Below are 13,907 nucleotides of genomic sequence, written 5' to 3'. Positions count from 1 at the left end.
TGCAGCTGCAGGCTGTATCTCACCTGCTCCTGGCTCAGCACAGGTTTGCTGAACACACCCCAGCTTTGGGTGGGGCTGATACACTCTGCTACACCACAGTCCTCGCATTCTTCATGTCCAACCTCATCCTGAGGGTTGTGTCAGAATCCTTTTATGAGCCCAGCCCTGCTGGCTGGATGTTCAAATTGAAGCATTTTACCTGCTGCAGCCACACCTGGTGCAACACTCCCCATGGGAGTTTCAGTTTATACCATTAGTTAAGCAAACAGACACCCAAAACCGCCTCAAGAATTAAATCCCTCTCATAAAAGAGGCCACTTGTGCTACACTGGGGGCATCAGGGAACAAAGTCTGCAACTTAGACAGCAGTCTGGACAGTCAAGGGAAAGTGGTTAGACAGCCACCAGACATTTGGAAAATTCTGCTTTCCTATTTTTAGAGCGTGGCAATAACTGTTCAGCAATCCCCAGGAGCAAGAGTCAATACCCCCAAACACAAAGACAACAAACTTAGCAGCAGATGAGGTTAGCAGTGCTGTTTTGAGCTCCTGAAAATAATTAAATCAGCTCAGCAGCAGCTCCTGGTCTGTCTGTTGTGCAGAGGAAAGACTACCCAGTCCTACTGAAAAAATAAGGGCTGCAAAAGGAAAAGGAAGTTTTTGCTTCTGCAGCAGATTGCCTGAACTATCCTGGCCTTATTACCATTCCCAGGATGTTACTGGAGATAAATGAGTAACAGTTATGAACAAGAAAGCTACTCTTTAGTTTAAAGCTTCTCTTCTAGTTTTACTGAGCATCTCCACAGCAACAAGCACTGCTGAGAGCACAGAATTCACTGGGATAAACATTCCCAACCAAGCAGCATTTGAATATACTTGGTAATAGGAGCCCAGATCCCTGGAATAAAATCAACACCTGTTTAGGAGAGATCTACATAAGTCACAGAGGTACTGAAAATGCACTTACCTGATCAGGTATAAAGTGAATCTGCATTACAGTGTTGTTTTCTTCATGTAAACCCATGAACTCCACCCCAGGAGCACCATATCTGATGAGTTTGTTGAGGATCTACAGTATTTAAGGTGACCCACAGCTACAATTAATTGATAAGAAGCTTGCTAGCAAGCAAGACAAAAAGAGATTAGTTTGAAACCATGTTTTACTGTTGGTGAGCTGACCTGCAAAGAATCAATGCCAATCTACTTTTGATTTTACATGCTGGTGAAATTTGCAGGCTGTGCTCACTGTGGAGAACAGGCAAGTTCACTTCTTCCTTCAGGACATGCACAAGAGGTGCCTGGACCCTGTTTTTTCTCAGGGATGTTCAGTGGTTTCCCAGACACTACAATCCTGCTTAACTAATTTGTAACCAGGAGACAGATGGCAACTGCCTGCATGTGGAGTCCAGCCTCTGAGCACAAACAACACCAGCAATGAATGATTAAGCTGGCAGAGACAGCACCAACTTTTCCTTTCTGGGCTGGGTGACATGCCTGTTTTACAGCTCATCTAACTGGCCTCTGCCATGGGAATTATCTCACACACACAAAAATCAGACTGGACGTCATTAGCTACAAAAAATAAATTACCACCTTCAATGTTTAGGTCTTTAATTCCTGGATGGTCAAAAACTCAGGAAGTAGAAAGCATTTCTGACTCCAGCTTTAACCTTTGAAATATAATTGCTTTAGGAAAAAAAAAAAAAAAAAAAGAAAAAGGAACCCTGCCCCAAATATTTAAACAACCCTGGAATTTACAATGTGAAGGATTGCTAAACTTAGGCCAGATCTAGTCTGACCTTCTGCATAGCAAGAGCAGAGTCTTGTTTAATATCTGCATCAGCTCAGCTCCTGTTGGAGCTGTAGCTCAGCCCTTGGAAAGATAACCCCTCACTGATCAGACCAAAATCACTCCAAACCCTGGCAAACTGTTTCAGTGCTCCAGCAACCCTTGCTTGCAAATTCAAACTTAATCTAACTTTTGAAGTGTCTTCAAAGCTGCACTAATTCTGCTGAGGTTACAGACCTCTCACCCAAAGTGTTCAAAGGATACAATTTGATGGCTCCAGATCGGGTCCCAATGGCCATGAGACGGAGGAATGGGCTGTAGCCCAGGGCACTGGGCTGGTGGGGAAATCCATGTTCCACAGTCTGGGAGAGAAGGAAAAATCATCAGCAGCAGCTTGTTTCACGGGCATTGTTGGGCAGAAATTCAACATGGCATGGCAGTCTGAAATACAGCACTTAATGGCAGCTTTTTCTGCTGAAAAAGGTGTTAGAATCTTTTTGATTTGCTGAACAACAACCTAATGGTGAATGTGTGCCAAGAATCCCTGGCTCCATAGCCAGGATATCCAGAAGTGTAACAGAAATGAAAGAGAAATATTCTGAAAACAGTAGCCTGAGCAGCTCTTGATGTTAAGATTAAAAATAACTCTGCATAAGCACAGCTTAGTCAGTCAATACAACACACTCCATCACTCCACATCAGCTGCACTTCTGTAAACCAACTGCTCAGCACAATTTCAAAGTCTGACACAAATACTGTGCACTGTAAGACCAGCTTTATCTGCCAAATTCCACAGAGGTCAGCCTTCCTGACCTCTTTGTGGTGACTGACATGAAGAAATAGTGCAAAGCAATGCAGAGCTACGAGTGAACATCAGTGCTCATCAAGGAAACTAAACAGATTTCCTACAAGCATCCAGGAAAACTAATGTGATCCATATCCATTTTCCAGAGGGAACAGGAGGAACATTGGAATTTAATGAGAGCAGGAGCCTGCTAGGCCACCTCAGAGTAATTCAAAGCCATTTGGGACTAAAAATGTCACTGTCACGGGGAGCAGTGTGGCTTGCCTTGGTGGCTTCCCTAAAGTACAACTGCTCCAGGAGGGAGATTGGGAGCATCTGTACACACCCCACTGATGCATTTACACACCAGGGAATAATATCCTGCCATACTTCCAGGATGCCACCAAGCTGCTTAGAAAATAGCTCACTGAGGTTTTCAGAAGTGCTAATGCACAGCTCTTATCCTGGTTTAGGCAAAATCAGTATGCACCAACACACAGGTAAAGAGGACTGGTGTGCCCACAGATTAATAGGGAAGATTAAGAGGGATGCTTCCTGGAAAACACTGATCCTTAAAGGCCCAACTTCTGGAAAATACCTTCTTCTAAAGCAAGCTGGCCAGCTACAGAATAGGAACTCATTACACTCACTACTGGAAAAAAAATAAATAAAAAGCAGGGAACTCTCCATCTACAGCATTTGCTCCTCACTCCCAGCCCCATTTCCATCGTGTCTGAAGCAAAGCTACCACATCACTAAAGTTTTATGCTTTATTCAGCCTAAAAGTAACACCTGGACTTTATTTCCTGCATAGTGATTTCCCAGCTGAATCCCCTGCACGAGAATCAAATGGAGCTGGTTTCATTTCCGTGGCCAGGCCATAGCCCCAGGTGCCCCAGCTGCTGCAGGGCCCTTTAATGTCCTGCTCAAAGACACAGCACAGGGGGATCCAGCTGACTCCAGAGCCTGCCAGTTTGCTTTGGTTTTACCCCTTTGATCACAATTCCTAAGCTGCAAGAAAACACCTCCCTCCTCTAAATACTGGGTTTCCCAGCCTGAGGTTAAGGGAAGATGAGCCTCTTTAGAAGATGAAACTGAAAATATTGGAGCATTTCCCAATTTTCTGCTTGCCAACTCATTAGGCTGGGCAAAAGAGTGATAGTAATTTTTTTACCTTTTATAGGTAGTAAGCCAAGATTAGTACTACAAGCTCCAAGACCACTGAGTTTACTTCCTTTTTTGATTACTTAATGTCCAGCCTAAGTTCTTTATATTCTAAGAAGGTAATTTAAGCATTAGGTTTGCATTATTAGAAACAAATTTTGAGAAGTCAATCTTTTTACTGTCACCCTTGATGCTGCTGCTAACCAACCTTTGCATAGCTACATATGTAAAACTTCCTAGAGAAGGCTGTATGAACTTAGGAATTTATCAATGGACTCAGAATTGAAACAGAGCAGTTTCCTAACCCAGCACAGGCAGAGAGGAATTCCTCTGCACTGTGATAGCTACTGAGGCACCACAGAAAAGCTTCCTAATTGTCAAAGTTGTGGGAGTATAAAGCTATGGGGCAAAATTCTGGGAAGAAGATCCAAGGTAACGTTATCTTAACAATAAATCAGACATTTAAATGAATCAGGTGTAGCACAGGCAATAAACACCATTCCACTCTCACCCAAAACAAAGTGAGGAACTTGTTAGGGAGACACCAGTGTAACTCCCCCAGATGGTTTTAGTTTCAACTTGTTCACAGTCACTGCACTGTCATGATATCAGCACAACCAGGTGCAATTTTCAGTGACACATCAATTAGAAACTCTGTTTATTCTAAGATTCCATCGAGCCCAAAAGATAAAGCTTTAGCCACAACTCTCAGAAAACCATGACTTATACAATACTGCACTGCCTGTTAGGAAGCTGTCAACACCAGCCTTAATACTGGCCTAATTAGATCCTGGGTTTGATGTGTTAATTTGTAAACACATTAGACAAGTCAATAAAAGCTTTAATTTTCAAGTATGAGACCTGTGAACTGCACAACCAAGTGTGTATGATTCAGTAATAATAACAGGAGGGTGATTTTCTTTCTCCTCCAGGTTTTCATTCAACCAAAAATTTTAAGCACCTCCCATCCCACAGTCAAATTTGCAAAAGAGAAATATCAGTAACAACCACAGTGTGCTACACAAGTGCTCATGGAGAGCAGTAAATGTACTAAAGGTTTCTGGTAGCTCTGAATTTTCAACCAAGATGCCCATAAGATGTAACAAAGATAATTCTCCCTTATGTCATTTGTTTCCACAGCTGGGCAGTAAAGGCTTCAGGGTGGCTTTTGGGCTGCATTTGACACCACCAGGGTCAGGCACTCACATTCGCTGTCCTGATTACCCAGATCTCTTCCTTGTGCTTATTTGCACCCAGTTGTTAAATCACATCAAGGCAGCTTTGGGCTGCCCTCCCTCCCTTCCCTCGGCAGCTTTCATCAGCCAATCCTTTCACCTGCCCAGCAGGTAAACGCAGCAAGGGGGAGAGAGGGGGGCAGGAGGCAGCAGAGGTTACAATGGAGCCTTTCAGCAGAGCTGAAATAAGAAACCAGAGTGCCCACAATGTGCCCTCCTTCTCAAAAGGGCCTTTTGTTTCCATGGGGAAAGGTAGGAGCTTTTTCTTGTCCTCTACAGATTTGTCAGACTCAAGCAAGCCTGGTGCCATCAGCACTGACAGAAATGCTTCGTGTCGGTCGTATTTACTGCAGGAAAAACGTGGCCAAACTGAACAGTTGTTCCCAGCCCACACTAAAGCTGTGCCGATGAAATTCAGCTCTGTCTTCCTCCTTTCACTTGTCTCTGCCTCTCCTCTCAGATTGTTTTATGACAGAGCAGAGACAAACCCAACCACAGGCAATACAAGCCCTGTCCCTTTGTTAATTCAGCTTTTGAAGAAACAACGAAGCCTGTATGTGCTAACTCCACTTTGCTTAGCCACTAATTCAGATTTCAGGTAAGGTCTCCATCAGCAAAGGGGCAGGAAGGCTGAAAACAGGGGAAAAACCATGAAGCCATAAATTAAATGCAATGCTCCCAGTTGGGTAACATTCAGCTGTAAGACAGGCTGGTTCACCTGTGTGTTACCCATCATCTTGTCTGACAATGCCAGCCTGAACATGTTTCTTCTGCAGGGCTTGGACTGAGCCAAAGGCATCCAAATACTACTTCCAAAAGCAGGATAAACTCAAAGAAGTAGACTGCCAAGTCCACATACCTTATCCTTCATTCTATCCACTGAGCTAAAAACAGATTCTTGCAACAGGTACACACAAGTATGGGAAGTTCTTACTCATACAGAGAAACAGATATGCAAAGCTAAGTGACTAGCAGAATTTAGGAAGGTGTTTTTTGAAACAAACACAACTTTGAAGACAGTTTGAAGTGCTAGTCCAGTCACCAATCAGTCCTTTAAAACCATCTGGACCACCCCTTATGCAAAACAGAAATGCAAGAGAGAAGCAGTAAGAAGATCACAGCCTATTCATACTTGACAGAGTAAACAAACAAACAAAAATCCACCACCACCAATTAAATAGACTTTCTAAATTGAAGTCCATTCTAGGTCAGCATGGTCAAATACATTCCACTACACTAACACTAACTCTGTGAGGCACCAGGCATTTATGCATTTATGTTCAACTTCAGTGTAAAATGAGGGCAGGAATCCCCAGCACTTTAAGGTGCAGACCTTGCCTTTGGTCATGGCCTGCATCACACACTGAAGAGGTGCAAATCCACCGAGCAATTTCTCTGATCAGCAACTTTACAGGCCCACAAAATATTTCCCAAGCAGGTTCTTAACCAGAAGTCTTTCAAAGACCTCAAATAACAAGTGTTTAAAAACCTGCTTACCAGCACTAATGTGCTTGCTCTAATAGCACACCAGACCAGGACAGCCTTGGCACACAAAGCACTATGATTCTTGGCTCCTTGAAGCCACAACCTTCAACAACTCAGAATTAAGGTCTGACTTTCCCAGATTTTCTCAGTCTACCTAGCTGTGAGTAGATGTTTACTGGATCAAAGGGCAGAAGCTTTCAAATGACCCATTATCTCTAGAAATACTGGAATGGGAGACACAAGACTTGGGGAAAAAAATTCCCTCACTTTTATGCAAGAAAAAAGTAGAGTGTAAAAGATTCTGGTATAATGTTCATTCCCTTCTGATTCTTATTAGAAAAGAACAAGTTACTGTGGCTTAAAGGTGCAAATGAATTTTACAAGGCCTTTAATTACCAAGCTGTTAATGAGAGTAAACATTAGGAAGTGTCCAAAGTAGTTGTCTCCCTAGAAACAAGATGTCATATTTACCTTCAGGACTGAATCAAATGGAGTCACAAATCCTGATGTCAGCTTCTAATATATTTGGAAGTTTTCCTCTGCTGCAAAAGCTACCTCTTTCAACCTTGTTTTGCATTATCCAAATTAGTGTGTCTCTGGCAGGTAAACCTTATCCAAACATTCTCATAAGAGAAAGGCACATTCAAGGAAGAGCCATCCCTAAAACAGCAGAGTTTTTCCAAGGTATATATAATTTTGAATGCTCATAAGCAACTCTGACCCATCCCTGGGACATCTTTTCTGAAGCTGACATTGCATTTAGCCAGATGCAAACAACTCAGACCTGGTCTGCGTTTACTGAATTTTCTACTGCATCTGCACTAGGATTTCCTGGTGGTAGCAGGCAGAAAACAGACCTGAAGCACTCTCGAGTTCCTTTGTCTCCCCAATGGCAGGGAGGAATGCATGGAATTGGTGTGCTTAGTACCAATTACATTAAATCATTTATCTCAAATATCCACAGTTCCACTTCAAGTATCCATCTACAGTACAATTACAATGAATCAAGGAGGTTATTTCCTAGGCTGATTTCATTTATCCATTACACTTTTCAGCAAAATTCCATTTAAACCTTGGAAACACAAAACCTACAAACACGTTTCTGCTCCCCAAAGAAAGTGTAAGTAGCCATTAGCCTAGCCATGATTTAATACTAGGCATTTTTAAAGATAAAAGCATTATGCTCCTGGCCAGAGCTCAAAAGAAAAACTGTTGGATAGATAGCACAGCCATTGTACTTTCTTCTTCACAGAGAGAGAAGGAAAAAAATCTAGAAACAGATTCAGACTAAGATAATAGTAAATTGATTATTAATGGCCATTGTGCTGCCTAGGTGATAGCCCGGCCTTTTAAATGCACATTTAAAAGCAGGGGTACACTTGTAAATGCAAAGGATAATCAGGGACAAAGAACTCTGGCTTCAGCTGCATCACAAGCTGTGGCTCATGCATACATTTAGAAAAATGTTTATTTTCCTAACGAGGACTACCTATAACAGAAACAGTCCCAGCACATAGCAGGACAAGTGACAGACCACTCAGAGGACAGAAAAGCTGCTGTGAAGATCTCTTCTTCCAGCAAGTGCCACTCAAGAGCATCACAACATCCTTCCTCTTAAAAAAGGACACAGAATTGAGAACATGCCCAGGACCTTAAAGGAAACTACTCAGGCACACTGGGGGAGAAAAAGGCAGAACTAAAAAGAGAACAAACCAGCACCTCTCCTAAATTTAACTTTCCCACCCACACCCAAGCGGTTTTTCCCTCCTTCTGCAGGATGCAGTGCTCAGGACAGATCTGCCCTGCAGCCTGAGGAAAGCCCCGTACCTTGTTGAACTGGAAAAGGTCGCGCTTGAGCCTCTCTCGCACTGGATCGTGTCCGGGTCTTAAGAACCTTCTCATCTTCCTCGCTGTAGTATCTTGGCAACAAAAATCCTAACAAAAGAGAAAAGAAGAGCCCATGTAAACAAAAGCAGCCTGAGCAGAAAGCAGGCAGAAGTAGGTTATTTATTTTGGTTTAGCAGGTAACAAATCAGCCAGAGCAGACTGAGACAACATCACTATCGAGTGACTAAAACCTGATACCAGTCTAGCACAGCTCTCTGCTGCAGCACTTCACAATTCTATTTTCACATTGATTAAGCAAACTAGTACAGATAAAACAAGAGGATTCTAAAAAGGATTTTGCACTTGGCCATTTTGCAATCCCTCGAGTCGACCTTATCCAAAGAAAAGGCAAAACTGCAGCATTTGCATAAACATTCAGACAGACCCAACCTAAAGGCCAACTCCCAGGCTCAGGCATTATTGACTAGCATCAGTTTTCACCCCAGGTAACCCTCCAGCTATTGAGCCAAAGAGAGAAAGAATCCCATTTTCAGGTCTCTCCACGGGCACAGCAGAAAGGGCGCTGTGCTGCCTGCAGGGGAGCTGCATTAATTATTAACTTGCTTTTGTAAAATATCAAGCCGAACTCCCTGCTCGAGGTGGGGGTAGGGAAGGGAATTTCGCACCTGCAATTCACAGTGCAGCCGAAGCACAAAGCAGTGTCCCGGGGCCTGGCCCCCCACAGGAGGATCCAAGCAGGACAAATCAGACCTGGCTGGCCAGCCAGCAATCACACGGGGATCCCAGGCTCCCTACAGCTCAGGAGGCTGTCACACCTCCCCTCTGCACAGGGACCAAGTGACAAGTGAACCTTATCAATTCAAGAGCAAAAGCTTGAATTCAATCCTGACAACTTACCCTGGTGTTAGTGCTCCTGCCTGCCCTGGCCATCTCTCACAGGCTGCAGTTTACAGACACGTCACTCAGTATTTTATTTTAATTTGCTGGGCAGGGAGCAATTTGCCAGCTACTCTGTGCATGACACACATGTGCAGTGGGGCCAGAACTTCTGAGATGCAATGAAGTGTCAGAATGGATATTAGACATGGTCAGAAGAGGTTCATACACACTACAGCAAGGTGGGGAGCAGGGGGCAAACGCTGCATGAGAAAGAGAGGGACCAGGAGCACCAAAGGAATTGGTATGTGACCAGAGGGGCTTGAACCCTTCAAACAGTGGGGCTGGAGGTGATGACTGAGGGGACAAGCTTTCACACCTGCAGAGATAGGAACAGCACAGCTGGAAACAGGGTGGCTGCTTCTGTGCTCCTGCCAGCAACAATGGCCCTTGGAAAATGACCTAAAGCAGCCACTCCTGAAGAGCTTGAGCTGTTTTTCAAAGAGTTCCTAGCAAGGCCTTGCACCAGCTGTGAAGGTCCAAAAGAAGGAAATGGTGTGATAAACAGGATGCTTCTACATGCTCCACAGGCATATTTTGAGAACTCCCTTTAGAAACTCCCTGAGCTTGAGCTTGTACCTCTTTGTTGCACTACTGCCCTTTTACCTTTCCTGCTCACACTCCAACACCTCCAGCCACCTGTGCAGCACTGCCCTGAGCTCACCAAAGGCTGCAATGCAGCCCTGGTTCAGAGGACCACACGAGGATCAATCACCTGAGTCACTTAGTCCCTAGAATTACTGGGATCTAGGTGACTGGAATATGTCACCTATGTGACATTCCAGTCACCTAGAATCACTGGCAGCACCAACTACCACAGAAAAACTGGCTCTGGGCAGGGCAGCTGCAGCTCTCTGTGTTTGTGGGCCACCAGCACATGCAGGGGTGAAGAATGTGCACAGAAACATATGAGGACCTCAGAAAAGAGAGGAAGAAGAAAAGTGTACTTTACTTGGAAAGTAAATCCTTCTCCAATGATTTAGCACCTCAACTGAAATTTCAAAAATAGTGTCAGATTGTAAGATTTCTTTTATTAGATATGCCTGAGAGAGGGACATATTTTCACAAAGCTACAGTCGCTTTAAGTTAGCAAAAGTTACAGAGCAGTGACAAGGTGCAGTGCAATGAAAGGACAGCACATCATGCCCATGTATAACACACAGCTTGCCCTGAGCCAGACAAGCAAAGGAAAGTGCCAAGGAGACGCACCCTTTCCCCCTGTCAATCAATATCCTGGACCTGTCAAACGAGGCAAACCCACAGAGAAACTCCACTAATTACCCTCCCCACTTTAGAACAAAAGACCTCAGCTGTGCCAGCAGAGACAAACTCAGTGTTAGGAGCAAAGAACAGGGGGCTTGTTTTGAGAGACACGACTTTACATTTTAAAACTTGCTAAAATGTTTTATCCTAAAGTATTAATGGCATCCTGAAGCATGCTGTTTGAGCCTGATTATGCAAGAGCTCCAACATTCACACTCCAGCCCACAGCAACTTGTCCAACAGGCTAACAAGTGTAGTAGTTCTGAACTGAGCAGTAACTCACTTGAAGAACCATCACCCTGAAGGGCTGAGAGGATCAGAGAAGGCAAGCTACAAAAGTCACCTCTCACAGACTGATACTAGAGTTTCTTTCTGACCAAAGAACCTTTGAGTGTCACAGTATGGGAGAGGATGAGAGGACAAGCAGTTTTGAACAAAGGCAAAGAAGGAATAGCATCCACTGCAGCACAGGTTGTCCAAAAGTTATTATCACAAGTTTACAAGACACTTATCAAAGAGAAGAATTTTGGTTTTAGTACAATAACCAAGTATCTCTTCCAGTTCTAGAAATAGATTCCACAATCTGTATAATCTTATCTTCCAGATGCACATTTACATTTTAGCAGTTTAGTTTCTCTCCCACACACCTTTGGAGTTTTACATAAAACTCCAGCCCCATGTGCTCTGCAGTTGTCTGCCAGTCAGCATTTACAAGCATCTGGTAACAGTTGTGGCTACCAGTAGCCAGAGAGGAATTCTCCAGTAGCCTCTGAAGCTATGCCAGGTCTGCATGCATCTAATGTTCTCATTTTCCAGGGAAACAATTCTTTAGGCTTTCAAAGACAAGTCTTTTACCAGAAACTATGTGCAACATTCTCTTCATTTAAGATGCACTGAGAGCAGCTGTTTAGAGGCAACAATAGCCCAGGGCTGAGCCAACCCAAGTTTTGCTGGTACTCAGGACATGGACACCTGACAGCAGAGCTCAGAGCCCCTGAACATCAAACTCCTGCTGCTTCCTTACCTGAGTGCTCAGCTAAATACAGTAAAGTCCCCCTTTGTCACCTCACTGGATTAGATCCAGACACAAAGCAAAATCTCCTCACTATTCATATGGAAAGGCAATGAAAGCATGAGTGGCAAGACAATCCTGTTTCCAATCAGATGCTAAGGAGCAGTTTAACATCACAACCAGATTTCACTCTGTCCTCCTTGCTCAGCTCCACTCATTTCAGATGCTGTGAGCCTGGCATGTGAACCCACCTTCAACAGAAGGACAAAAGCTCCTTCCCAGGAGCAGCATTAATTGTTTCTCACTGCTGAGTGTCACCAACCCAGAGCTCCACGTTCTCCTTTGGCTTCCTTGCTTCTGCACACAGCAATGCATCTTGGTGCCCATGCACAGCTTGCTGAAACACTCCATCATTTTCTCCATCAACTTGGCATAGGCCGGCAGGGAACTACCCCGTGCAGAAATTTGTTGCAATTTTTCCTTATGTCCTCTCATGAGAGTGGAATTTCCAGCCAAAATGTTGTAAGTCCCCATCACACAAGTTAATCCAGTCTTGCAAGAAGAGGAAGCCCAGGTCAGAAGTTTTTATTACGTAGACAGTATTAAGTGTGGATGCAGTCTCAAGTGAACCCCACAACAAAAACATACCCATAATGAGTTTATTTTGCTCACGTAGCAGAGTTGCAAGGTACCATCTGTGTGCTTCTTTGGCAACCTTTACTCAGCTTGAACAGGTTCTCAATGGGATCAGTCCAAGAGCTTTCTTTTCAAAATGCCAGCAAGTATCTCAAGAACTCCTAAATCCTGCCTTGATTTAGGTTTCCTTCTCATTCCTTCCTCAGCACTCCTTCCTGCTTACAGGTCCTTAGAGGGAGAACATCTACCTATGCAGCTGATAACACTTTATCAACCCTGCTAAAATAAAAGAGGCCTTATCGAGCAGCTTTGTTTGAACTGCAGGCAGTTGGTGCTGCTGTAACAAACAGTCACTCCCATGGCCTTGTCTGAACCAGGCTCTCTCCTCACCCAGGAGTTTTTGCCTTGTTGCTGTTACCAACACAGCAGCAACACAACAGAGGCTGGGGCAGCTGCACAGCAAAGAGCTCTCCCTTAGCACCACCAGTGACCTCACACCAACAGAACTGAGCAAAGTATCACCTAAACACCAGATTTATCACATTTATCGATTACAGGTGCCATGACTCACTGTGAAAGGACAAATTTAAGAACAATTTTAGCTTGAAATCAATGAAACGAGCCTGAGCTATTCTCTAAGTGTTCACCTCCACCACCCTGCTTGGCTGTGACACACTGTCAAGGCAGATACTCAAGAAGAAAGCACAAGCCAAGAACAGCCAAAGCAAGGGAAGGAGCAGTTGCAGAACACAGAGAAGAGTAAGACACCACCTCCTTTTCCCAGGAGAAGGAAGATGCTCTAACATTAATCTCAGTTTAATGAGACCATGCGGAGATCTCCCTTACACAACTGCTGAGCCACTGCTACCCCCACCACTTGCAGCTTCATAAACAGCAGAGTGTTCATGTGCACCTTGCACACAGTAGTCAGAGGAAAACCAAAAGATCCTCTAAAGAGAATTTATTTCAGTGAACCTGGAGAGACAGTGAAATGAACAACTGAACAGACTGCGGCAACACTATGCGCAGGTGGCTGCCCTCCTAAAACACAAACAATATTAAACAAAGTATCAGACATTGATTCTCCGAGAACTCTTTGAAAAGAATTGAGAACTAATCGCACAACTCTGGCGAGTTCATGTACTGCCAACAGCCTTGTACTTGGAGTTACCAGGAACCGCCCACCTGCAATGAATTTGGGAATTGTGCAAACCGTGTGTGTCATTAGGACTCCCATTGTGTTCTCCTTGTCATGGGGGCATGACAACACAAAGTTTCAAAACGCTACAGCAGAACAAAGTCTTTGCACCGAACAACATTATTGCCCATGATGCAAAACCTTTTGTAGGCTTTGCTAAGGAGCGTGAACCAAACAGAAAAGTGGCCTGTAACTTTGGAGCAGCACTTTACAAACAGTGGGCCGATGGAACAACACACAAAAGCATTTGCTTCATAAAGCAACACAAAGAGATCCAGCTGTGAGAAACGTTTATATAAGAACTGGAGTTTTCACACGATTTCTGCACAGAAACCAAACCAGTGCCTCCTTTGGTATTTTAAAGAAAGATCCTCCTTTGGTATTTTAAAGAAAGATGATGGTACTGGGAGTATCACACACTCTTATTGCCGTGTATTAACTGCAAGACATACGTTTAAAACCTCCGTTGCTCTTTGACATTTCTCAAGCTTCTGTGTCAGCCAAGAAAAGACACACCTCTTCCATAAGCAATTCCCAGGAACAATTATGTTACCATACC

General features: G+C 44.0%; 1 protein-coding gene across 3 annotated transcripts in view; it reads right to left on the bottom strand.

Moving 5' to 3' along the window:
* Positions 1–13,907, bottom strand: part of LLGL2 (LLGL scribble cell polarity complex component 2) — a 33,309-nt gene that overhangs the window by 17,718 nt on the left and 1,684 nt on the right. For 2 of the 3 annotated variants that reach the window (XM_064728614.1, XM_064728616.1), the window contains exons 2-4: positions 8,283–8,390; positions 2,052–2,149; positions 966–1,047 (exon numbers count right to left, since the gene is read on the bottom strand). In XM_064728614.1, the coding sequence (XP_064584684.1) occupies positions 966–1,047; positions 2,052–2,149; positions 8,283–8,357 (255 nt within the window). In that variant the 5' untranslated portion in view covers positions 8,358–8,390. Of the gene's footprint in view, positions 1–965; positions 1,048–2,051; positions 2,150–8,282; positions 8,391–12,162; positions 12,278–13,907 lie in introns of those variants that run through there. The other variant, XM_064728615.1, reaches the window with a different exon arrangement.

The sequence above is a fragment of the Zonotrichia leucophrys genome, chromosome 18, assembly GCF_028769735.1.
Source record: "Zonotrichia leucophrys gambelii isolate GWCS_2022_RI chromosome 18, RI_Zleu_2.0, whole genome shotgun sequence".
NCBI lineage: Eukaryota > Metazoa > Chordata > Aves > Passeriformes > Passerellidae > Zonotrichia > Zonotrichia leucophrys.
The sequence above is the reverse complement of the archived record's forward strand: the minus strand, read 5'-3'. Positions and strand labels throughout refer to the sequence as shown.